This window comes from Lissotriton helveticus, chromosome 1_1 (assembly GCF_964261635.1).
Source record: "Lissotriton helveticus chromosome 1_1, aLisHel1.1, whole genome shotgun sequence".
Classification (NCBI taxonomy): domain Eukaryota; kingdom Metazoa; phylum Chordata; class Amphibia; order Caudata; family Salamandridae; genus Lissotriton; species Lissotriton helveticus.
The window spans coordinates 1,373,148,891-1,373,174,461 of NC_136057.1; the positions used below are offsets into that span (position 1 = coordinate 1,373,148,891).

The 25,571-nt window shown below is 47.6% G+C and overlaps 1 protein-coding gene across 1 annotated transcript in view; it reads left to right on the plus strand.

The window, feature by feature from the left end:
* SOX10 (SRY-box transcription factor 10) overlaps positions 1–20,534 on the plus strand; it is a 35,053-nt gene extending 14,519 nt beyond the window's left edge. The window contains exons 2-4 of the mRNA XM_078683814.1: positions 3,424–3,888; positions 6,898–7,142; positions 17,928–20,534. Coding sequence (XP_078539940.1) covers positions 3,485–3,888; positions 6,898–7,142; positions 17,928–18,625 — 1,347 coding nt within the window. The 5' untranslated portion in view covers positions 3,424–3,484 and the 3' untranslated portion in view covers positions 18,626–20,534. The remainder of the gene's footprint in view (positions 1–3,423; positions 3,889–6,897; positions 7,143–17,927) is intronic.
* The last annotated feature ends 5,037 nt before the right edge of the window (positions 20,535–25,571 follow it).

A 25,571-nucleotide genomic window follows, 5' to 3' on the forward strand; every position in this document is an offset into this window, starting at 1 on the left:
TCAAACAGAAAATAGTATGGATGATGAGCGGCCTCAATTGAATTTAGAAAAGCTCCAACCTTCCCATTAAAAGTTTTATTTGTTTATATTTGTGAATTAAATAAAATATTCATCATTTGTTTGGTGAATGCTTCTTTCTGTATTGTTTTGCAGTTCAAATCATTGCAAATACTTTGGCAGATGTCCCCGGATTCAAATAATGATTAAGTAGGGGTACCCGGGATCCACTAGTGATTAAATGGGGGTTCACAGAAGTCAAAAGTTTAAGAACCACTGTCTTGGGGAACTGAACGGAGAAAGATTCAGAGGCCCTAAGAGTCCCTTGGTTCTGTCTGCTCAGGATGGTACTCGGAATAGCTGCAGCAAGTGTTCCGCAGCTAGATCTGCCCAGGATTTCAAGAAAGGCTGCAGCCTCACAGGTTGGCAGCAATTGTGTGCAGTCTGCACAGGGGGAAATGACCGAACCAGGTTGCTTCTCTTGTGCTTTTTATCCTACCTGAAAGGTTCAAGCATTTTATTAATCTGCCCCCACAGAGGAGTTGCACGTGTCTCTTGTACCAGCGATCTGTGCCTTTGTACCCAGTACTGCTGTACTTGGTGTCATATGTGACTTCTTTGTCAGTCCTAATGGGAATCAGTGCCAGATCCAGTGATGTTGTTAAGCTTTAGAACGTATCGACTTAAAATTGAAAAGACGTTGAGAGGCGCGGAAGGAGTGTTTTGGACACTTGGCTGAAAGTTTTATGTATGTCAGATTGGTTTTCCCAAGGGGAGAATTGTTTTACTACAAATATGGCACTCTGTCTCCTTGGTTGTGGAGCCCCTCTCTTCTGTCTGGTAGTTAAGCTTTAGAACTACAGAGAACGGCCTGGTGTTACGTCCTGGGACACAAACAGAAAGGCACAATGTGGGCACCTTCTAGCAAATCGTGGTGTCAGGTCTCTTCGACAACTTGGTACAGACTCCATTTTATGGCAGCAGAAGCGCCTTACACAGGCCTTGGTGTTGGGCTTAGGTTTCACAACACTTGATCGCATCAGGCAGCACAAGTAGCTCAGTCTCAGGCCCCGCACGCGTGCCCTACTGTGAGTCAAAGTAGGCATCACAGAACCACCCTGGAGTTGGCCTTGTAAACACATCAATCAGCAGAGCACGATACCTGGCCTTAGTCTGTGTTGACAGAGGAGGGCTCTACTGTTGGCCATGGTGGGGAACCTCAAATGTGCCCTGGCATTGGGTCTCATAAGCAGCTTGCAAGAACTCTAGCACTTGGCAGTGGCAGAACCTCAGACAAGCCCTTATGCTGGGCCTGGTGGGTTAGTGGACTAATGCATCCACTGTAGGGGCCAGTGTTCGACCTCATGGTCACAGGTTCAAATCCCGGCAGGTCCACTCAGCCTTTCATCCTTCTGAGGTTGATAAAATGAGTACCATTGAGTTGGGTAACAATAAACATCTGTTATTCAGCGGCAAGATACCCTTATGGGTGAAAGTGCGCTTTACAAATATATATGTTCTGCTGGGCCTCGAACGCTGTGGCGCTACCACTTGAGCACCTCAGGGCCAATCAGTGTAGGCACTTCAGTGGGAGCCGCCACAGTTCAATCCCTTCAGCAACATGCAAAAATAGAAACACGTTGTAATGTGGATAAAAGCAAATATCCAAACTCTCCATCCTTTGCTTCAGCGCGATTAGGCTCTGTAAGCACTGCTGGGGTGGAATCCAAAATGTCGGTTCTTAAGCAAAAATGAGCTAAAAGAGAATCACGGAGGAAGCAAGAGTACACCAACTAATTAAACCCTTAGCACTTTAGGCACAGTCTGTGCGAGTAAGCCCAAGAGAACAGGGAGGAGCAGCCTTTCTATTCTGTGACACCGATTACCTGCAACAGAAGTGGGAGCCCAGCAAATTATACAGGAACGATGGATGCAGTCTGGAATATCGAATAGGGAATATGGTTATACCGTAATATCGTAGCCAACATATCAAGGACAAATATATTGAAAGGTAAGTGCCCATATGGAAGTATGGATTCACCATTATTAACTTCACATCTAAGTACTCTGAATATGTGTCTATGTGTGTGTGAGTGTGTGAGTGTGTTTTTATGTGTGTGTGTGTGTGTGTGTGTGTGTGTGTTTATGTATGTGTGTGTGTGTGTGTGTGTGTATCCATCTCAGAGGGACCCATATGTGAAATTAGGTACTGAATACCTATAAATACGTATTTGTCGATATTTTTGCCCTCGATATTTTGGCTACGATTTTAAGAGCACCAAACTGTCTGGTGAAAAAGGTTTCTGTGACCAACAGACACCTACCGAGCTAAAGCAAACCCTGCGCCATCGAGCAAGATGAAAATCTAGGCCACGGAATCCTGTCGGGTATTGGGAAAAAGAACAGGATAAGGCAGCTTGTGCACGTGTTCTTATGGTTTTAGATCATTTTTATACTGAGTAATACTGTGACCCACAGGAACAATAAAAGAAAGCGGGTGGGGGGGGGGGGTTCCACTGGCCTACGCACAGTTACCACACCTCTGGAGGCAAGTTGGGATGTGCAGGTCGGAAAGGTACATGCTACAGGTGAACAGGAAGGGAAATGGGCTCAAAATCCACAAATGCTTCAAATGGGCAGCACATCAAATCTGAGAGGTGTTATAGGGGTTGGTGGAATTCCCCGGGCCCGAAAAGGTACAGTCCGCCAAGGTAAACGAGTCCAGGCTTCTTCATAGTTGGCTGAAGCTAAGACGTCTGTGGTAAACAGCCCCCAAGCAGACATATCGCCCCCTCTTCTTCGAAGTTCAGCTACACTACTATTCGATTTTAATTCGGAGCGTTCTTTTACATCACACTCATCCCGCCTGGGGCTTCCACTAACTGGTCATGGGGCTGGTCTGTGGAGCATTAAAGGGTCCCTGGATAGGAGAGGCGCTCTTTTATGAGGGAAAAACATAGACTTGTTACCTGACTTTGGCCTCCTTTTCCTTCTTATGCAGTATACTCGGAGCCTAAGCCTACTTCCAGGCTATCATCTGCCCACCTTCCCCCTTACCCTGTAGGTAAGACAGACGACTGATCTGAGCAACACTGTAGTGACGTGGAGACACTTAAGTGAGAAGTTTTCCCTCTCAAAAGAAAGCCATTGGAAGCTGTATTCAACTTGTTTTTCACATTTCTGCAAGCAGTCAGTGCCCCCTTGCTTTTCAGGACGATACGGTCTGTTCTCTTTATTTTTTTATGGTAGAATAAAGAAACAAGTAACCTGGGTCAGCACCAATGCTTCAATAGCATCAATTAAAGAAGTTACATTTTAGCACAAGTCATGCAGGCAAAAAAAGCACTGCATACATTTGTAGAAGGCACGAGGCTTATGCAATATCGTATCTAAAAAGTCTGCATTCATCTCTCCCTATTCCTACAGGAATTGTTTCCAGAACCCGAGGCCCATACCAAAAACCCCTTGAACGAGGCAGTAAAACAAAATGGCGGACGACCAGAGCCTGTCAGAAGTGGAGATGAGCCCGACGGGGTCCGAAGAGGAGCAGTGCCTGTCGCCAGGCGCCTCGACAGCTTCCGACGGCCTGCGGCCCGGCAGCCCCAGCGACGGCGACATGAGCAAGGTGAAGAAGGAGCTGGACTCGGAGACGGAGGACGAGAAGTTCCCCATCTGCATCCGGGAGGCGGTGAGCCAGGTGCTGAGCGGCTACGACTGGACGCTGGTGCCCATGCCGGTGCGCGTCAACGGCAGCAGCAAGTCCAAGCCCCACGTCAAGAGGCCCATGAACGCCTTCATGGTCTGGGCCCAGGCGGCGCGGCGCAAGCTGGCCGACCAGTACCCGCACCTGCACAACGCCGAGCTCAGCAAGACCCTGGGGAAGCTCTGGAGGTAGGTATGGCCGCTCTTGTCCCACGCCGGAAACCGTAGTGCGTTGTTACTGAGTGAAGGGTGGCAAAGACTAATGTACCCCCAAACACATACAGGGGCCTACGTGCAAACTCCCCAAAACACAGAGGGCAAATGTGAGGCACGATCTGCAAAGGAGGTGGCAACCGTGGCATGAGATACTAGGAACCAGTAGGCACACACTAAAATAAAAGAATTTTGTCAGACAAGTCAAGCTGAAGTGATATCCAGAACTATAGAATGGAGGTTCCATGTATGGAGACACCCAAAAGCAGATGAGTGTTTCTGTGGGTTCTAGATCAACAAAAATAATCTAAGGAATAGGAGTTGGTGGGCGATTAATGAATACAGGTTGGCGCATTGGGAGGCACATCTCCGAAACGGTAAGGGGGACCTGAGAACCCTCTCAGAACAAAAGAGAGGAACCAAGGAAGCACTCCGCAAAACAGAGCAATATTGTTGGGTTCACTGTGAAAGAGGCTGGTAGATCTAGAGGCAATCCATTAAAATGGGTGTGGAGCACCAAAGAGCTGCCTGGGAGACATGGTCCCAAACAAGTGAAGTTTTTGTATGGGCCACAGCTCAATATAGATGTGAGTTAAGTGGGAAAAACAGGCAGGGGAACTACGAGCTGCGCTGTAAACCATTTGGGGGGTAGGGGGCATAAAAATGCTACGTCTTAAATCATATGGGGGACGGGGCAGGAGTCAATGCTCAAAACAAATAAGGGTGCCTCAAAATAAATATCTTGTCTGCCATGTAAATTTAAGGCACAAGTCTCTCACATCCACAACTCTGCATGCGTTCCAAGTGGAGCCCCCCATTCTCTGCAGCAGCCCAACACAGGGTTCAAGTTCTCAACATTCCAAGGTTCCAGAGGGCCCAACTTGGAAGTTTCACATAAAAAGCACTGTAAGGCCGTTGTGGTTGGCAGGGCGCAAAGAGAAAGGTGCGGCTCACAAGTCAGGCAGGCCCTTTAAATGAGCACTTTAAGGAGCAGTACTCTCACTGTAACCCCAGCAAGGACTCTGAGCTCACCCTAAAACCATCTTAGCATACCTGAAAAACCGAGTAGCCATAAGCGGATGAGTCCCAAAACAGCCAATCCCTTAAGAGGGGCATGTTGGCCCCGGGAACAATGTCCCCCACCCCAAGATCCCCACAAATGGCTGGTAGCGGAACTCCACAGCTTCTAGGCAACCCATCACAGAGCCCCCAGAAAGTGACCCAACCAACTACCCTACCTATGGTACGTGGCCGTCCACACCCTCTTTTTAGTGACAGAGTCCCTTTCTGCCATCTTCGTTTCCCAGCGCATGTATGGCATGTTGTTAGTCCTACCTAAAACACAAACAAGAAAAAAATTAACCATACTGTACGTGGAACTAGTGACGCCCACGCATCCAACCTGGAGGGGAGAAAAATGAGGCACATCTGAAAAAGACAGGGTTTGCCAGCAGTGCCTACAATTCTGGGGGCGATACAAGGATGCACTTTACACTGCACCTGTGATCGTGTGCCAGGCCCTAAAATCCTGGCCAAATTTAAACATTTGCCATTGCAGTCTAGCTAAAAAGAAGGGCTGGGGTGGGGTTAGGAAGCTTGAGGGAAGCACGCAGCTCCTCTTCCTTTCGTGGGGTGACGCTGTATTGCTGCAGGGGATTCAAGTTATATTCAGACAGTGGGTGGATAGAGAGTGGAGGGGCTCACCTGTCCAGGTGTGCACCGCAAACCACCCTTGTTTCCAAGAGCATAAGACAACTGCCTGCGCCCCTGTCTGTTGGGAGATGGAATACATGGGAATTTGCAATCCCTGTATAAAAAAAATCGGTCTCTAATTTCTTTGCAAAACGCGACTTGTGTTGCACTTTGACACCTATTATAAAGAAATGACTTCAGAACTCAACTGGAAAAACGTATTACAGTCGAGGTCTGATGTCACAATGCCTACTGCCAGAGCCAGCAGCCAGGGGAGAGGCAGGTCGGGTCACGGAGCATAATTAAAGCACTGTCTGTTGCTTTGTTTTTCTAGCTGTATAGTGACAAACAGAAAAAAGTTATTTATGGCAACATGTTTACTATTTGCACTCCTTGGGTAATTATAGAAAAGTTCGAATTTTTCTGTATGTTTCTAGACATTCCAAGGTATTGCACCATTTTATAAAACTGTGGCTTGTATTTAACTGATTTAAATATCTTTTTTTCAACAAATCTTACAATTTTTGATGTTTTGAATTTTGCACTAGAGATTCTGTTTTTATTCTTCATGTTTGCAAACATGCTTTCGCTTACATACTAAAGAGCTACACAACAAGTATTTAAGTAGTTTATGGGAAAGGGGATTGTGTGACCATGTACTAAAAGGAATAAAGTACCCTCTGGCGTACATGATAAGAATTCTTACTACAAGTCACCTAAAAGTTCCATAACCTTAAAAAAGGAACTTTGCCATTGGCCTTGTATCTCTATATAGTCATGGAACTCTTCGGAGCCTTGTAGTATCCTTGTAATGTAAGGCATGGGATAACTTATCCCATATATAATAGCAGAAAATGAGAGCTTGCAAGGCACACAGTGTGAACAGAATGGCTTCTAGGCACATGGGAAAACACTGCTCTTCCCGAAGAAAGCCTGACACACACAGTGAATGCTCACAGGCCCAACCGGCCCTGACTGCCTATTCCAGTGAGAAAGCAAAGTCAGTTGAGCAAGTGTTGCAGAGATATGCATGTAACCTACAGGTCAATACTATGTCCCATTCTCAATAAGGTGTCTCGGCAGGTAAATGTGCTTGCTGTTGAGATTCGTGTGTAACCTACAGGTCACAAGTCTAAATCCTGACTGGCACTGTTCTGCGATTCATCCTATCCAAGTCGATAAAGTAAATTACTTTCAGCCTGATACAATAGCATTTCCGCTTGCAGTGGTGCTAGCCAGTTGGTTGCTACTATCAACACTGTCACTGACATAGCCCCCTACTTATCCTGACAGGTTACTGAACGAGAATGACAAACGCCCCTTCATTGAGGAGGCAGAACGCCTCCGCATGCAGCACAAAAAGGACCATCCTGACTACAAGTACCAGCCTCGGAGGCGCAAAAACGGCAAGGCGGCAGCAGGCGAAGGCGAGGGACCAGGCGATGGCGAACAGGGCCACTACAAGAACGCACACCTGGACCTGCGACGTGCGGGCGACAGGTCGCCCATGTCTGATGGAGCGTCTGATCATGGAGCAGGTAAGGGGTGGGCATGAGAACACTGGACTCCTCCAGAAGAGGTACAGCTCATTATCAGTCCAGAGACTTCCCCGGGTCTGAGATTACAGGGCAGGGGCACCAGCTGGCTCCATGTCACCAGAACCCTACTTTTCCATTCCTAGACTTTGCTTTTACGCATCTGGGCTTCATGGGAGATGTAGCCTGGGTTCATTTTCATTGAGCCAATTGGACCGACACACTTGATGACAATAATATGTAAAAGCAAAGTCCAGAAATGGAAAGGTGGCCCCCCCAAATGACATGGAACCATCGGGTCACCCTAAGTACAGAGACACACTTAAGGGAAAAGCAGCAGCAGCACTTGAGGCTTGGGCAAGATGTAGCGGATAGGGACAGGTAAGGGCAGAACAAGTCAGTGCTCACCTACATTTGAGTTTTATATGGACAGAGTACTGAACGGTATACAGCCTTTACAACGAAACTTTTACAACGAACTACCATTACAACGCAACTTTTACAACGCAAACCATTACAACGCATAGCGCTGGGGGGCGCTCTAGGATAGGGAATAGGTTTAATGTACTATCCAACACCTTCCCTACTATCCACGGGGACTGGAGTTGGAATAGTAAATTAAACTATTCACTATCCAGCGCCTAAAAGCATTATGCGTTGTAATGGTATGCGTTGTAAAACTTGCGATGTAAAGGTAGGCATTGTAAAAGTATGCATTGTAACGTCATACATCCCACTGAACGTATTCATCACTTTATCTTGATTTGAATCTTCCTCGTGCAAAGTGGGCATGCCCACGGATGTATGTCATTACAACGCATGCTTTCACAACGCATGCCTTTACCACGCAAGTTTTACAGCGCAAGTTGTTATAACGACTTGCGTTGGGGGGTGCTGGATAGTGAGTAGTTTAATTTACTATTCTAACTCCAGTCCCCGTGGATAGTAGGGAAGGTGTTGGATAGTAAATGAAACTATTCCCTATCCTAGAGCGCCCCCCCCCAGCGCAAGTCGTTGTAATGACTTGCGTTGTAATGGTTGTTCACCCATGCCCACACATAGACCCTCTTGCATGCTGGGCCTAGAGACTTAGACAACATATCACTGACTGGGCTGAAGCAGGTCTAGCTTTATTCGTCTTTAGCAGATGGGACATGGCCTGCTTGGATGATTTGGTCTACACAGTAATGGCGCAGATACCCTAAAATATTGGTAGTGCTGTTTGAGGTATTTCCAAAGGTTTAGAAGTAGGTGGAGTGCTTGAATTAATCTCGGCCACTGATAATTACTAGGGCCCACATCCCAGTCCACAGTCCTTTTGCCTCCAATACCCCTGCCATTCGACACAGCCACATATAAATCAGTCTTGACCCTACTCCAAAAGGAACAGTCCAGCCCAAACTGCCGTGCCAGGTCCTCTCTGAACCATAACAAATGCAACCCAAAACTGGCTTTGACCTAGTTGGGGCTCATCGGTTGATTTCAGTTTGATACTAGTGGCAAAGTGAGCATGGGACCCACGTTCGGGAGTACCCTTTGCAGTAGCCTTAGCTCAAATGTTTTAGTCACACATGTTCTCTGAGAGTGAAGGTCAAAGCGCCAACACAGAGGGACTCCACTAGAGCCGAGTTTGAAGAGCTGGGAAACTGGAGCGCATGATTTCTTGGGCGCCCATCCAGGACATAGTTTACCTCCACACAGAACCAATGCACCAGCACAAAGGGGCTTGTCCAGAAACCTCTTTAAAGGGATACACCAAGGCATATTTAGAACTGACATTATAGGACAAGTAATGGTGGGGCACCATTTCGAGGGCACTTCACTAGTTACCAATGTGCAAACAGCGGTATTTAAATTGTTGGGCCTTACTCTTCCCTCTACAGACCCCCCTCAGGGCTTGAAGGTCTGTAAACAAAATAGAATAGCTGCTCTGTTGAATAGAAGGCAGGTATGCCTAACATGAATGGGCTTGCACTCCTCATCTTTCGTACTACTGGAACTTTCTTCCACAAAACATTAGATTAACCCTCAATTTCAGCACATTAAAACACCTTAAAACGTGGATGTTTTGGTGCCATATTTTCTCCTTAGCCCCCCATATCTCTTCCTGCCACGCCTCAGATAACTGCGCAAGGATACCCCTTACGAGGGTGATTTTGGCACAATACAAAGACCAATAACATAACATTACTATGGGTGTTACCTGGGACATTTAAAGGCAGAGCAAGAGCACAAGGACCAAGGAGGAAGTGAGCATAGTGAAACTAAAAATGGCATAGCAAGCACAAAGGAGGAAGCTTACTTATTGTGCCTAGAGGACAAGGTAGGGGAAAAGCCATCAGCGCATGCAAGCATACCCGACAGAGACTTCTAGTCACAGATTTCTTACCATAGAATATTCCCCGGGCGTATGAATGGATTTCGAAACTTTTGGTGAGCAGTACCCCTGCACGTTGGTAGGTGGCATAGTTTGGCTCCACGTGGTGTCATTGGCGTCGTCCACACCAGAAGAGATGTGCGCGGTGCCTACATAGGCACCACTACAGCGCACTGTCAGTTCTTTTCTTTCTGCCTCAGTCAGCGCAGATCCAGCAAGAGCTGCCCTCAGTCACTTTTTGACTGACTTTTTTCAAAGAAATTTTTAAACTGACGTTGAACACCTTCGCGACGGCTCCAGATCTCGGTCTCGGGGAAGGTCCTGAGATTGTTCATGAAGCCATACCCGCAAATCACAATTCTATTCCAAGTCATTGGGGAAGTTAGCTAAGTCCCTCAAGCAAAAGTCGAAGAGGAATTTGACTTCGCCGAGCAAGTCTTTGGATGAGGCACGGGGCAGTCATGACTCGAGGCCTAGCTCTGTGGTGGAGCTGGAGCCTAAGCCTGTGCCTGGGTTGTCTCCATCGCTTCCTGGGTTTCCCGAAGCTGGAACGCACCCCACCCAACAAAAAGTATTTTATGAAGTCATGCACCTCACCTTCAGGTGGCCTGACCCCTACGGGGCAGCTTAGGGCCCCAGGGGTCCAGGAGGGTCTTGCTGGCAGGCACCCCCTCTGCACCAGTCGGGCCACAGGGATTAATTGACTGATCCAGAGAGGCGCCGGTCGAGCAACCTCGACTTTCCGCGGCGCCCGCTTCAGTGCCTATGCCCAGCTGTGGTGGCACCCCATTATCATTCCCAACTCTGGAGTCGTCCGACACCGGCTCCAGTGGCAGACTCCCTATATAGAAGCCAGGGCCTTATTACTATGTCAGGCCTGGATTCAGTGATGAGTTGGCGGGGTCAACGGACCGTTACGGCAATCAAACATAAGATCCTGAGGACACCTGGTATGAGGATCTGGTAGATGCTAGCGGCCTGGACACCTCTCCAGACCCTGGCCTGGTCTCTTCTCCTACCGTGGCTACGGAGGAGGAAGCCTCATTTGCTTTGGTGGTGTGGAGGGCGTCTGAGGTCCTGGACCTTATGCTGCCCTCTGGGGCAGTCAAGACAAACATCTTGATAGAGGTGTTTCAGGCATGAGTTGCCCCCACACCAATTATTCCCATTTAATGAAGCCCTTACTGACGTCCTTCTCTGGGCCTGGTCTAAGGTGTGCACAGGGGCTCCTGTTCATAGGACGATTGCCCACCGCAATCACCCCAGTTTCCTCACACAGCATCCCATCTCAGAGAGCTTGGTGGCCCAAGCCTCTATGCCCAAATTTAAGCACAGTGCATTCCCTACTGCCCCACTGCATAAGGAATCCAAAAGACTGGATACCTTTGGGAAGAGGATGTTCTCTTCTGCGAGCCTGTCAATACAATCAGTGATCACCGTCTACCTCTTGGGTTGATACTCCCATACGATATGGAACTCGGTTGTGCAGGGGCTGCCCATGGTTTCCGAGGAGGCCTGTGCCATACTCTCACAGGCAATTGCTGATGGGAGGGATGCAGCCAAGTTCCCCATATGATGTGGGCCAGACATGGCTAACCGCTGAGCAATTTTCTTGTCAGTGGCCCTTAGGTGCCACACCTGGCTGAGAACTATTGGCTTTTCAGGGATGTCCAAGCTTCGCCCATGTCAATGCCGTCGATGGCTCCCATATGTTATGTGAGAAGGAGGACTCTAAGCTGGACAGCTTAACGGACAGTAGGGCGACTGTCAGGTCAATGGGCATTCTATGGCCCCTCGCCAACCCCAGTCTGCCTTTCACCTTTTTCGTTGCCACAGAAAGGGTTCCAACCAATTATCTTCCCTCCCAGGCACTACAGTCAGCAAGTTTTGCAATCTTTTTGTGGCTGAGGAAGCGGTTCCCACAGACCACGTTGGACAGACAGCCAGAAGTCAGGCCAGTCCACCACCCGCCAAAAGCTGCAGCCTCCAACACCCTTTAGTTTGCCCTCAGACAATCATGGACAGCCAGAGGGGAGAGGGAGGTGGGGGGGGGTCGGCAGGATATGCCATCACCTGCCCCACTGGAAGTCAATAACATCCGACCGTTGGGTTTTGCAGCTTGTCCAAAGGGGCTACTCCCTCCCTTTTGTATCCACCCCCTCCTATGCCACCCACTTACAACAAGCTGACTTAGAACCACCTCTCCTTGCTCCATCAGGAAGACTAGCTTTCTTGGCTAAGGGAGCCATAGATAGGGTGCCTGTATCAGATGTAGGTCATGGTTGCCCTTTCCGCTACTACCTGGTGCCCAAGACAGAGCCCTTTGTCCTAGCCTAGACCTGCACCTTTTCAACTTCTTCCTGAGAAAGAAGAAATTAAAGATACTCACGCTCGCACAAGTCCTGTCTGCCCTAGATCTGGGAGACAGAATGGTAGCGCTGAACTTGTAGGTCGCCTATTGCCACATCCCCGTCCTGCCTCCCCCCAGATGTTACCTGTGGTTCATGGTGGGCCAAGAGCACTTTCGGTTTACCATGCTTGCCTTCGGCCTAACCAGCGCCCCTCGGGTGATCACGAAAGTGATTGCAGCTCATCTGCTGAGGTCAGGGGTTCCAGACTTTCCCTACCTTGACGATTGGCTGTTGAAGGCGGGCTCGCCTTCAACAGAAGTGATCTACCACCTCCAGATTAAGGCAAACCATCTGCACTCGCTGGGGTTTACTATCAACCTGTCAAAGTCACACCTGACTCCCTCTCAGATGTTCCTTTTCATCTGAGGAAGTCTGGACACTGTGCAGTTTATGGGTTATCTTCTCAACTGGAGAGTCCAGGATATTCAGGTGATGATATCAATGTTTCAGGCTCTATCCTGGATTTTTTAAAGAATGACCCTGAGGTTGTTGGGCCTCATGCATCATGCGTGTAGCAGATGCTTGCTGGCATATTCGGGCTCTTCAGTGGGACCAGAAGTCCCAGTGAGTTCAGAATCAGGTGACTCTCTACATGTTGCAAATCTCTGAAGAAACTGCAAAGGATCTGCAGTGGTGGGTAAGGAATAGTGACTGGTTCAGTTGCAGATCCCTTCCCCAACCAGAGCTGACTGTAGTGACAGATGCATCACTCCTGGGTTGGAGGGGCCATCCGAGAGACGTGGAGATCAGAGGACTCTGGTTACCGGCAGATTCCGGACTCCACATCAATCTACTGGAGCTTCAGGTGATCTGGCTGGCATTGAAAGATTTTCTTCCTTCAATCAGGGGAAGCCTAGTACAGGTGTTCACAGATAACACCACCACCATGTGGTACTGCAACAAGCAAGGCAGAGTGGGGTTGCAGACCATTTGCCAAGAGGCATTTTGCCTCTGGCTTTAGTTGGATCACCATGGCATTTCCCTAGTGGTTCAACACCTGACGGACTCTCTGAAAGCCAGAGCGGACAAACTCAGCCGTCGGCGCCTAGAGGATCATGAATGGTGGCTCCACCTGGCTGTTGGATTCGTCCAATCCCTCTATAGCTTCAGCCATTCCCCCCGGCTACTCCATTGTGAGGAAAGATCGGGTCGGTTGCATGGGAGGCAAAATTGCTATTATTAGCAAAACTGATATTGCCATCACTTGCATTCCCCTGGAGGATTTAGAAGGAGCGGAATGCTTATGTTTTCAGGCTACCCTGTCCCCTCATCAGTGCCTTGCGGGAGTCCTCTTGTACAGACCCCCTGGGCAGGCTGGAGCGTTCTTGAAGTCCATTGGTGATGTAATTTCTCCGGCGGCCTCCAGATTTAAACACTTCCTCGTCCTGGGGGATTTTAACATACACATGGACCAACAGGACACTTAAGAGACTATTTCTCTGTTAGAATCCCTGGGTTCGCTTAGCATGGTTCCCTGTGTATTTGCCCCCACACATGAGGAAGGGCACACTCTTGATCAGGTCTTGCGAACTGCCTAAGACAGACAATGTCACCTGTACCTATACTTTGGTCAAACCACTATTATCAGTTTTAGTCTACCTAAAATGTCTAAACAGTCGTGGACTCAGGCTAAGCAGCCATCATCCACTTCTAGACCTCTGTATAAAATCACCCCGGATGCTCTGAAACACGTGTTAGATCTACACCCTCCTATGCTCACTGGTGGTATAGAGCAGGATGCAGAGGCTCTAGGGAATTGGATTGCACAGGGCATTCTGACCCTTGCTCCCCCCACCTCGCGCCCCATAAGAGCAATTAGACGGTCAGCCTCCTGGTACAACGACACCCTACGTCAATGCAAGAAGGACTGCAAACGCCAGGAAAGAGATTGGAGGAAGGACGTCAAGGCGGAAAATAAAAAAAACTACAAAGAGGCCTTAAAAGACTACCATCAAAAGATACAGGCAGCTAAGAAGAGCTTTTTCGCCTCAAAAATTGAATCGACGGGAAATAAAAGCAGGGAAATTTTCAACATCGTTAAAAGCTTCTCTTTACCGAAGGTGGAGACTAGGTTGATAAGTGGATTTGTAATCTAGCTAATTTTATTCTATTAAGAAATTGTTACCATACAATCCGCTTTTGATGACCCTGCTGTGACAGAGGTGCCATCCTCTCTACAGATCGCTTCAAAGGGGCAGGACCATAAGGGTTTCCTCTCTACCTTCCAGCCTATGCCGTTAACGACATCACTGGCAATAATGAAGGGCCTGAAATCTGGCTCGCCGGTGGACCCTTGCCCGGCCAAGTTTTTGGCATCCATGGCCGAGGTCTTGAATCTCACCGTTAACTGTGTGTTGAATACCTCCCTCTCCAAGGGACAGGTCCCAGCAGGCTGGAAGAGTGCGAAGGTAATTCCTTTATTAAAAAAACCCACGGCTGATCCTATGGTCTTAACTAATTATAGACCTATTTCTCTTCTGCCGTTTTTTGCTAAAACAGTCGAGAAATATGTTTACTGTGATCAGCAATTTCGCAGAGGCGAACAATCTGTTTCACTCTAGTCAGTCAGGCTTTAGGCAGAATCTCAGTACAGAGACAGCATTGCTGGAGGTATCAGATTCCATAAAAGAGACTCTGGATGTGGTGGCAAAGCGGTCCTGGTCTTGCTAGACCTCTCGGTGGCCTTCGACACCGTGCCCCACGGCCTACTTTTGCAAAGGCTTTGGGAATGCACCTTGTGTTGAAGTGATTAACCTCTTTCCTAGACGGCAAAAATCAGGAGGTCTGGTCACCTCCTTTCTCGGCCCAGCGCAGGGGTGCCACCGGGCTCTATTTTGAGCCCTGTACTTTTCAACCCGTACATGGCCCCCCTGGCTACCCTGGCCGAAGAGAATGAGGTCACAATAATATCAGATGCTGATGACACTCAACTGCTGTTCACCTGAAGGAAAGGAGAGGAATTTAATGGGGAGAAGATTAACAAATGCCTGAAAGAAACTTTTGCTTGGTTTAAATATAACCATCTGAAATGTAACTCCGAAATTATTTTTTTTGGTCCCCGCCACTGGATGTCTGGAAAAAATGGTGGCCTCAAGAAATGTCGCCACCCCAGGCTGCAGTTAGAACTGTAAAGAACCTGGGAGTAAAAATAGGTGACACTCTCTCGATGGCACCCCAGGTTTCAGGCGGTAGCAGGGATTTGTTTTGGCCACCTAAAAATGTTGCGGAGGTTTTTGTTTTTACATCAGACCTCACACAGAAAAACTGTTATTCAGGCCCTCATGCCCAGATTGGACTATGCTAATGTCCTGTACCTGGGCCTTCCGGAGCTCCTATTAAACTGAATGCAGATGGTGCAGAACGCGGCAGCCAGGGATATTCTGAGTCATGGGCCTAGAGACCGGATTTCCCACCATCTCAGAAACTTGCATTGGCTGCCTGTTCGCAGTAGAATTCGCTTTAAGGCGCTGGTCCTGGCTTTCAAGGCTCTGCATGGCCTCGGAGCAAAGTACATCTGCAGAAGAGTCTCTGGTTATGTACCGGCCAGATCTCTTAGATCCACCCAACAACATCTTATGGTCATCCCGAAGTATTGCAGGGTCCGTAAAGGCGGCTGCTCTTTTCAAGTGCAAGTGGTCGGACTCTGGAATAAGCTTCCCCTTTCACTTAGGCAAACCACTAATCTGTTGACTTTTAGGAAACAACTGAAGACCTGGCTGTTTCAACAAACAACCTAACTGTTTCTTACTTGGCTCTTTACCTTTTCTTTTTTCTTTCCCCCTGTTCTTAGCTTTTGGTTTTCTGTCTCAGCGCCGGGATACTCTGAGTAGCTGTGCACTCTATAAATTAATTTTAACATAACATAACACCTGGAGGTGACTCAAGATCTCCTTCAAGTGTGGGGAGAGCATTGGTTAGATTGGTTTTACTCCGCCAAGTAGGCGCAAGGTAGGCAGTCCTGTGTGCTGGAATTTCTATGGCTGCTCTTGCTCGGAGACTCTATTTGTCTCAAGTGGAGCTCTGGCCTCCTTTATGCCTCTCTGCCAATACCACTCCTGCTCAGAGTTCTCAAGAAGATCAAAAACGAACCGGCCCAAGTCATTCTTGTGGCTTCGGATTGGGCACAGAGTTTGGAATTCAGAGCTGTTGAGCAAGAGCATTGATCTTCCGATCTGGCTGCCTCTTTGGGAGGAGCTTGTCACAGCAACAGGGCAGGGTATTACATTTGAACCTGGAAACGCTCTGCCTTCATGCGTGGAGATTGAGCCGCAACAGTTAGCAGCTTTCAACCTTCTGACCAACTCTGCAAGGTTATCCTGGCAACCAGGCCTCCCTCCACCAAGACTGTATACGCCTGTCTTTAGAGAAAATTTGTGGCATGGCGTGCCATGCATTATTACAGCCCACTCAGACATCTCACCATCAAAATGGCCTTCCTAGTGGCGATAACATCAGCCCATAGAGTTAGTGAGCCACAGAGGCTCTCTGTGCAGCCTCCATGCCTTACTTTCTATCCTAACAAACGTGTCCTTCGAACTAGGGCATCTTTCTTACCGAAAGTGGTCACCTCTTCCATGTAGGACAATCCATCACTCTGCCAACCTTTCACACTGCGCCTAAACCCTCTATAGAAGAGGACAGACTCCACTGACTGGACCCATAAAGAGCATTGTTGTTCTACCTTGATCGCACTTGTGTGTTCCAGGTGGACAATCAACTCTTCATAGGGTATATCGAAGCCAAGAAAGGGAAGGCAGAACAGAAGCAGACCATTTTGCGATGGATAGTCTGCTACATAGTGGACAGAAAGCAACCCCCTGAGGGTTTGTGCACTCATTCTACCAGAGCCAAAGCTGTGTCCGCTGTTTTAGCTCATGGAGTTCCTGTGCTAGATATCTGTCAGGCAGCAACGTGTGCGTCTTTACCCACGTTTATGAAGCACTACTGCCTAGACAGTCCGGTCCAGATGGGAGGGTCATTTTTCCCTTTCGGTCTTACAAGACTTCTTAGTATAATCCCTATGTGGCCACCTCCGGAGTGGAATTGCTTGGGTATCTATTTTAAGGTAATGAATCTGCGACTAGAATTTTCTATCAGATGAATAAAATACTTACCTTCAGTAACATCTTATCTGACAGAGACTCTTTCTAGCCACAGATTCCTCACCAACCTACCCATACTCCCCACTCCTTGACCGGATTATAGCGTTAAGGATTTATCCCTATAAGGGCCATAGATTTCCACACGGTTGGTCAGTGTTCTTTGTGGCTCGGCGCTTGTGGAGTGGAAAGTTGCAAAAGAAACGGACGTCAGTGTGCTAGGGTGGTTCCTGTATAGCCACCTAACACGTCACTTCCAGTACGGATAATGCCAAGCAGAGCCAACTGGTGCACCTACTGGTGGACAGGGGTACTGCTCACCAAAAGTTTCCGGATCCAGTCTGACATCTAGTGAACGTTCAAAGGTAAAGAATCTATGGCTAGGTAGTCTCTCTACCTGATATGGCCTTACAAAAGGTGAGTAACTTGTTTTTTTTTCAGGGATATGCTGGATAGGAAGAACTAAGAGCAAGTCCCTGTTACACTGGGATATCCTGGGATTAGGCGTACAAGCACTTGTAAGGACACCCACACGAGGGTCAAGCGAGCTTACAGACAGGAATCAGGACATGTGGGCTGACCTAGGATTGGGCTAATAGGGGGCATGCAGTAGCAGTAGACCAGGAGGGGGAGCTGGAGAGCAAAAGGGAAGGAATATTAATAAGCAAATAGCAGGCCTTGGAAGAGGGACAAATACTGCTCTTTCGTTGAAGATCACAATGCTGCTGAGGGTACACAGCCACAGGGGCATGGAATGCTTGCGGTGCTGTCACAGCCACCTCTGCCGTCTTGGCCTGGTAGTATGTGCCCCTGTGGGATTAAAGTGCACTCCCAGAGCATTGAACCTCTAAGAAATGGGGATACTCAAGCTTCACCTGTCTCTGTTTTCCTTCGATTGCAGGTCAGGGTCATGGGCCACCCACTCCACCCACCACGCCAAAGACAGAACTGCAGCCAGGCAAGGATCCCAAGCGCGAGGGTCGTCCACTAGGGGAGACCAGCAAACCGCCCATCGACTTTGGCAATGTGGACATTGGAGAGATCAGCCATGAAGTGATGTCTAACATGGAACCCTTCGATGTCAATGAGTTCGACCAATATTTGCCACCCAACGGTCATGGAAGCCATGCCAGTCACGCCAGTCATGTGGCTGGAGGCTATGCCACCAGCTATGGTCTGGGGAGTGCGCTGGCAGCTGCAGCCAGTAGCGGGGGCCACTCTGCCTGGATCTCAAAGCCACATGGAGCTACAGCTTTATCAGAGTCGAAGGCCCAGGTGAAGACGGAGAGCTCTGGCACTAGTCACTACCCTGAGCAGTCATCAGCGTCTCAGATCACCTATGCCTCACTGGGCCTTCCACATTACGGCTCCGCCTTCCCTGCAATTCCAAGGGCCCAGTTCGACTACTCGGACCACCAGCCCTCTGGCTCCTACTACAGCCATGGTGGCCAAGCTTCCAGCCTCTATTCTGCATTCTCCTACATGGGATCCTCCCAGCGACCGCTCTACACAACCCTCACAGAGTCCAGCAGTGTGGCCCAATCCCACAGTCCCACCCACTGGGAACAGCCCGTCTATACTACATTGTCCAGGCCGTGACAGTGATGGGGAACTCTGGGAAAGAGAGAAAGCACGGGCTGTCCGAGATATCACACTGCATCTTTGTGGGCAGACGAAAGACAATGTGCTTTCTATCTTGAACCAACCATCTCTTCATATCTGAATGGGACTTTTTGCGTGTGCGATTCTCCTTGTGGAGAGGGAAGCAAGGCTATAATGTGGAAAGACAGACAGCAGATGAGCAGCATCCTTGCTGATCATAAGAAGAATGTCTAAGTTTGAAGACGTTTTTGGACACCAGCCTTGACCAAATTAACACTTATTGCGGGTTGTAAAGCTAAGGTGAAGCAGGACTTTCTGGAGACTTTTAGGTGTGCTAGCTGTCTCCTTAGCCAGAAGACACCATCCATCAATCTGAGAGTACCCGTGTCCCTCAAATGTGGTACCTCAAACAATCACTAGCCCGTGTGAGGTCTCCTTTGCTATGTGCTTCACAAAAGGCCAAAGATGTTGTTCTGCACTGGCCGTCCAATCTTTCTGACTGAAGGACCTATCCTTCGTTTTCCATCTGTAACATAAGCTACACTTACCTACCATGCTGCCCCACAATGCTTTCGGGGCTACAAGACTGACAACAGAGATCATCTGCAAATGCTCCCCGCGCTACTCTACAACTTGACTGGACCTGAGATGTTGACAAGACCGAAGAAGGGGCATGTGTGTCCATCCCTGAATGAACCTTCCTCGCTACTCTGCATGCCTGAAAAGGATGTTAGGATTAATGGGGATGCAAGGTGGAAAAAAGTGTCAGGAACAAGATGGTTTCTGCATGGAATGGAGGGCCAGCAGAGATTCGAATAGAGCCAGCAAGTAACAAACCCGTCCCCCCCTCCCCACCGCAGATGAAATCTGCAGTTCCCCATAACCAATAAAACAGACACACTGTTCTTCATGTGCCACTACTGCATTGTCTCAAACAATAGCAAACATATATATGTATTATGACATTACTGTATCAGTACTACTATGTTGAAAAATTGAATTCCCGTTTTTATGGGTCAATTCGCCCAAGACTCTCGTCCCTTCTCACTTGAATCCAATCCAAAAACAAACAATTTTCTGTGTGTGTGCCAGTGAGGGATGTATAAAAGGGGCACACATTTCACTCTACTGTCCAAATGTCTTCATCAGTGGGTAGTTTTTAGCACAAGAAAGGGAACTGCACTGCTTTACTAATGGGTACTGGTCTTGCCGGCTCGGTCTCCATTCCAGTAATGCTGCCTATGCTGTGATACTGGACACAGTGTCCCTCTTTGGAGCCAGGACACAACATGCTCAGCAACCTGTGTCACAGCGCCCTCTGGCCATCTCACACAATGAGTCCAGTCTCCTAAACAGTCTGCGACTCGTCATCGTTCCACAAATGTAATCACGGAGGTAGTCATATGCCTGCTTTAGCCCACTCACGATGCCTACTGTGATGTTCCTTTTTAGCAATCGGAGGAGAAAGGGAGAGCTCCTCTCCTCACTAGGCAAGAGTGCATCCTTTCTGCTCCCCCCTTTCATGTGAGAAAGGCGACATCTCGTGGACAGTCCCTAAAGTAGAGCCAGTTCAGATAAAAGCACATGCGCATTCCTGCTGGCACATGGTTGTAAATCTGCAAACAAGGAGATTCCTTCATAAAATCTGTTTTGTCTCACTCTGAAACAACCAAACTACCCACTGATAAAGTCACCAATTGCCAGGAGTTTTAGATTTTGGGAGAAAGGAAAGAAACGCCTATTTCCACTGTAAATAAGCCAACTGTCTATACTGCTGAAAGTGCCTTTTATAATGCCTCTGGCATGGTTTCGGTAAATAACCTTGTATTGTAAGCTGCTGATTACCTAGCAGTTCCTTTGACTGTACATGTATCGAACAATAAAGTTAACTCTTTTTTTCAAGTTACTGTTGGCCCTGTTGGGGGTTGTGGAAGATGCCATCACAGATGTTGGGCTTAACTGGGACTTTCCAGCTCTGCAGAAAGTGCTGTGGGCAACGCAAGAAGCCACACAGAACTACTGAGTACTCACACAGGGAGTGACAATACAAGAAGGAGACCAAAAGGAAAACAGTAGGGTTGAAGCCAGAGAAAGCATACACTGCAAGACCAAGGAAGCAGTATGGAGACACCCAGAGTGGCTGAGTGTTCAGTACAGCAACCCAATGGTAGTTTAACAAACCACACACACACACACACACACACATTGGTGTCACGCAGGATAATAGGGCAATGAGCCACACAGGGGCTGAGAGAGGAAAGAGAAACATGGGAGCCAATGGCACATAATGGAGACAAATACAGGGGATGGAGGCAATGTGGGGGTGGGGGGGTTTGAGAACAACTGGCCGAAGGCATAGTAGGTAAACAAAACAGGGGCAGACAGTCAAAAATTAACTTGTCTGTAGTGTCCAGGAAAAGCTCAGAAAACCAAGCTTTGCTCTCCCCAAGTTACCTGATACTACAGCACACACAGCTACTAATAATCTAAAGACAGGGCCAAAAAGCCGCCTTGGTTCTCCTATGTAACATAGCAGTGGTCAATCAGGGCCACACTCGCCAGGAGGCAATTAAGGTAGTAGCAGACACATTAGGAAAGCAGTAAAAAACATGATTTGCTTACACAGTTTGCAGTGAAAGAACACAAAGGATAAACAGACAAGCTGAGGGCACAGAATGATGATATCTGGGGTTTTATGGCACAGTCAGGATGAGACCTAGAAAAGCACACAATGAACAGAATCAGAGCACATGTATACCAGAGAAGTAGCATGGCATCTCCTTCGGCCCCCTTAAAGAGAGATGATTTGCAAATACACAAGTTGATTAATTTCATTTGTTTTTATTCAAAAGTTGCGCATAGAGTAAAGAAAGTTCACCAACCATCTTAACATCCCCTCATGCTGAGAATCTCTAAAGAGGTTTAGCCTACATTACTATAGCCAACAGGACATGCGATCATTGCCTTAAAATGATGCATATTGTGGCGACATTCCGGGAAGCGCCTAGACACAAGCCCTCACTTTAAGACAGCAGACTGATTTCCCCAATGGGCATCTGTGGCAGTAGGGTAGATCTTTTACTCAAAATTCAAAGGAGCTATCAACTTGCATACTCCAGGGTAAGGGATGTGACGTTGTCCATGTCCCTAGGTTCTCACGAACGATAAATGTTATATTGGGGCCTCTAATGCAAAGAGACAAATCATTTACAGAACCATCTGAAGGAATATGAAAAACTTTATGCCTATAACCATTGTTCTCTCGCATTGGCATGCTTCATAGTTTCACATACTTTCGAATTCTTAAATTTACCCCAAAGATGGATTCTATGTCTGGTGGAGAATATTTCAGAACACAAACCTCTGGGAAGAATTGCAAAGAAAAATGACTTGCCTAGGTCTACTTCCCAAGCACTAGTATCCATCATAGATTTACAGACTACTGAAATATAACAAGTTGCCTGAACGGGAATTTACTTTGACAATACGCGGATGAAGGGAATATTTAAAAGCATGTAAACGTATAAAAGATACCACCACTTACAGGTGAGTAACCTTTCGTGCGAGAATGAAAAAGTACATTTTATTTGGCAAGAACTCCAATGACAGTTGCTACACTGTCCTGTGGACAGTAGTCATGGCTTTAAAAAGAATCCTACTTCTCACTGGAGGCCAGTGGAGCTGGCGTAAGATGGGGGACATACATTTTCTGGAACAGTTAGTTAATATCCTTGCTGCTGCTTTCTTAACCAGTCGAAGATGATGCAGCAAAGTCTCTGGGAGGTCTAAATATATTGAATTTCCTTAGTCTAATCTTAATTGGATCGTTGCATTTACAATAGTTACAAGATAGGCCATATCAGTTGATGAAATCAGAGATCTTAACAGCTTCAGTAGCCAAAAACGAATTTTGGTAACATTACATGTGCTTTTAATAAGTTGATTTCAATCAAGGCTAATGCAGCACAGAGAAGAAATGGGTTATTTGGGTGATCCTCCGCAGGAGGTTTTAGGACCCACGATAAAAAACCCAAACATTGGAAACCAGTCGAAGAACACCAAGCTTGGTGAAATATACTGGTTAACAGAGAACAGAATCAGGGGCAAAGTAAAATATGCTGAAACTCAGTCTAGGTAGTAAAACCCTTTGGTGGCGGAGAGGTATCTGGATATAGATGTCTGTTACAGAGACTTGGTAGAAAGAGAGAAACCGTTCAGGGCACAGACATACTATGTTCAGCCTTATTCATAGCTGCATGTCGAAACCCGCAGTAGTGAGAAAAGTGACACATTCATTGCAGTACGCTGACAGATAGGAAGCCAATTTGTGCAGGGGTGGCTCCTCCGTTGGAGCGGAATGAGTCTTGCACCAATTAAATGCCCCCGAGATGAAAAATATAATGGCAATTCATTACCATTTTATTTTTCATCCCCTGTCCCGAACAGAGTGTCAGGACGGGGGCGGGGCAGGGCAGCTGCCGAGTGACAGCAGCAGTGAGGAGGGTGGGCTGTCAATGCACTGTTTAAAGTGTGCATGTCTTTTTGGCCGGCAGTCTTGGGACGGCCAGCCACACATGCGCACTTTAAACATCTCTAACCCAGCTATCTTACGACAGCTGGATAAGAGCAAGTGCAGGCCCCCAGAGCATTGTGGAGCGCCAAGTGAGGCTGCTCCCTCCAATCAGAGAGCTGCTCTCACACTGTCACACTGGTGGGAGCAGCACCCTGATTGGTCAAGGGAGTTTCCAGGCTGCAGTAGCGACAAGGATGTCTGGAGCGAGGAGGTCCTGTGGAGTAAGGTGTTTTGTTTTAAAAAATATATAATTTTATATCCCCCCCCCCCCCCACAAACCTGCTTCCCCGTAGATGTCAGCTGCCACTGAATTTGTGCCCAGGTGCGACGGTAAGAAAAAAAACATGATATCTCAGATGGTGCAAGAGAAGTGTGTACAAATTACAGGCTCATAACCTTGTTATCGACCCAGAGTGACCTGCAAGGTCCGTGAAATCTTGGAGCAAGGCAGTCAGCCATGACTGCAAACCTGCACAGACTTCTTCAGTTGGAATCCTTACTCCACTTCATGAATTTTCAGGGTGCCTTTCTGCATTGGTCCGGGTCCTTGGGCCTGGGTCTGCTGTGGTATCTGATCCCTCAGCTCTCTCCAAGCATAGATGGAAATTGAGGTTTCAGGGGTTGGGGCATGCTACAGTACATGATAAAAGAACCATGGCACCAACAATACCACTTTCTCCCTAGTGCAGAGGCCTTCAAACTGAGGTGATGGTCCCCCCTTGTGGAAGCGGACTATCTCGGAAGGGGCACTAAACTATTCCAGCTCATGAATCTCCAAAAGTCAGGACTTTTAATCTTGAACGGCTGCACCTTGTCCGCTGCCGGCAAACATCTCACTCCTTCTAATCCACCTGGCATAGAGCTCCTACCTCCCTTCAGGTCAAGAGAACACTGTGCTTCCAGCCGCGGTATTTCATTTGTCAACATATTGTGTTCTGGAAGTTGTAGTGTTGGGTTGCTACTGACCAACAATTGGGCTGGTAAAACTTATAACAATTATTTGTAACAGAAAAGGCCAGAACCAGAAAGCTGGTGATATAACGACATGAAGGAAGAGAACAACCAGATGTATTGGTTTCACAGTTGTGTGCACCTTTGTGATGGTGACACCCTTATCAGACAAAAGTTTTTTGTGTTTTAGCCCATGCCATTCAAGGCATGCCCATGGTCAACACACGATTATATTGTAAACAAGATGCATTTTGGAGTTTGTCACTAGATGAATTATACACTGGATCCACAACTAAACTAGTTTCAAGTAGCAAAAGAACTGTTACAGGCAAGAAACGTGGCTCTTTTTTTTATAATTAAGTTTTTGGAACTCAACACTTCAGCCTGTATTTAAGCTTGCCCTTCAGGAGGATAAATGCCAACATCAGCATTACTCGCAAGCTCAACGGAGAATGGAGTATCAAATTAATTAGGAACCAATTTTAGGCTTAGAAGAGGTCTCTGACTTACTTTGTCCACTTCTCCGATCTGTCTCAAAAGAATGGGGGACTTGCCCCCCCAAAACAATGAAGAAAACATGTGGGAAATCGCTAGGAAAAAACCCTTGATTTTGCTGACCAAGCAACGGCGATAGCTCATAAGTGAGCTGCTAAAGAATGATTTTACAAAGGGTACCAGATGCTAGTCCTGTCGAGGTGTGCAAGGCATTAAGGCAAGGAATGCAAAATGCCCAAACAGAACACAACCTGGGATTTTGAAAAGGCTCAACGTAGGGCCAGCGCCATTAATAATCCTGTTTGTGTGCATGCGAGGGACATAGAATGGGTCAGGGTTTTAAGGATGCAGCATGCACTCCTGTCCCACATAAATGGGTTAAGGGAGGAACGGCTAGCTACAGGGCAGCTGGGCTAACATCGGTAGCAGGCACATCCACGATGAAAAATTTATAAAGCGCGGCAAATACCCTATGGTGTCTAGGACCTACCCTCGGAAAGTACGGATCTGACTGGAGTGAATTAAAATGTGTGCCTGAAAGATCCATGGTTTTAAACCCTTCCTAAATTTAACAGGGTAGTCTCTGTTTTAAGCGAGGATGGCAGAGAGTTCCACAGTTTGGCTGTTGTTGTATGAAACTCCTGCCACCCCACTTGGCCCTACTTATTCTTGGGAAAGCAAGATTTCCAGGCACAGCTGATCTCAGGGAGATTGCTGGGATATATGACTTAAGATAGTTTGACAACTGCATTGGCCCCAGATTGTTCAAAGATTTTAAAGGAATGCAGAGCGATTTAAACTAGATCCGTTTTGCTACCGGCAACCAGTGCGGATGGGATAGGGCTTTGGAAGCAGAATCGAATTTAGAAATTGCTAGGAGTACTCTTGCTGCTGCATTTTGAGCAATCTGCAGCTTTTGAATAC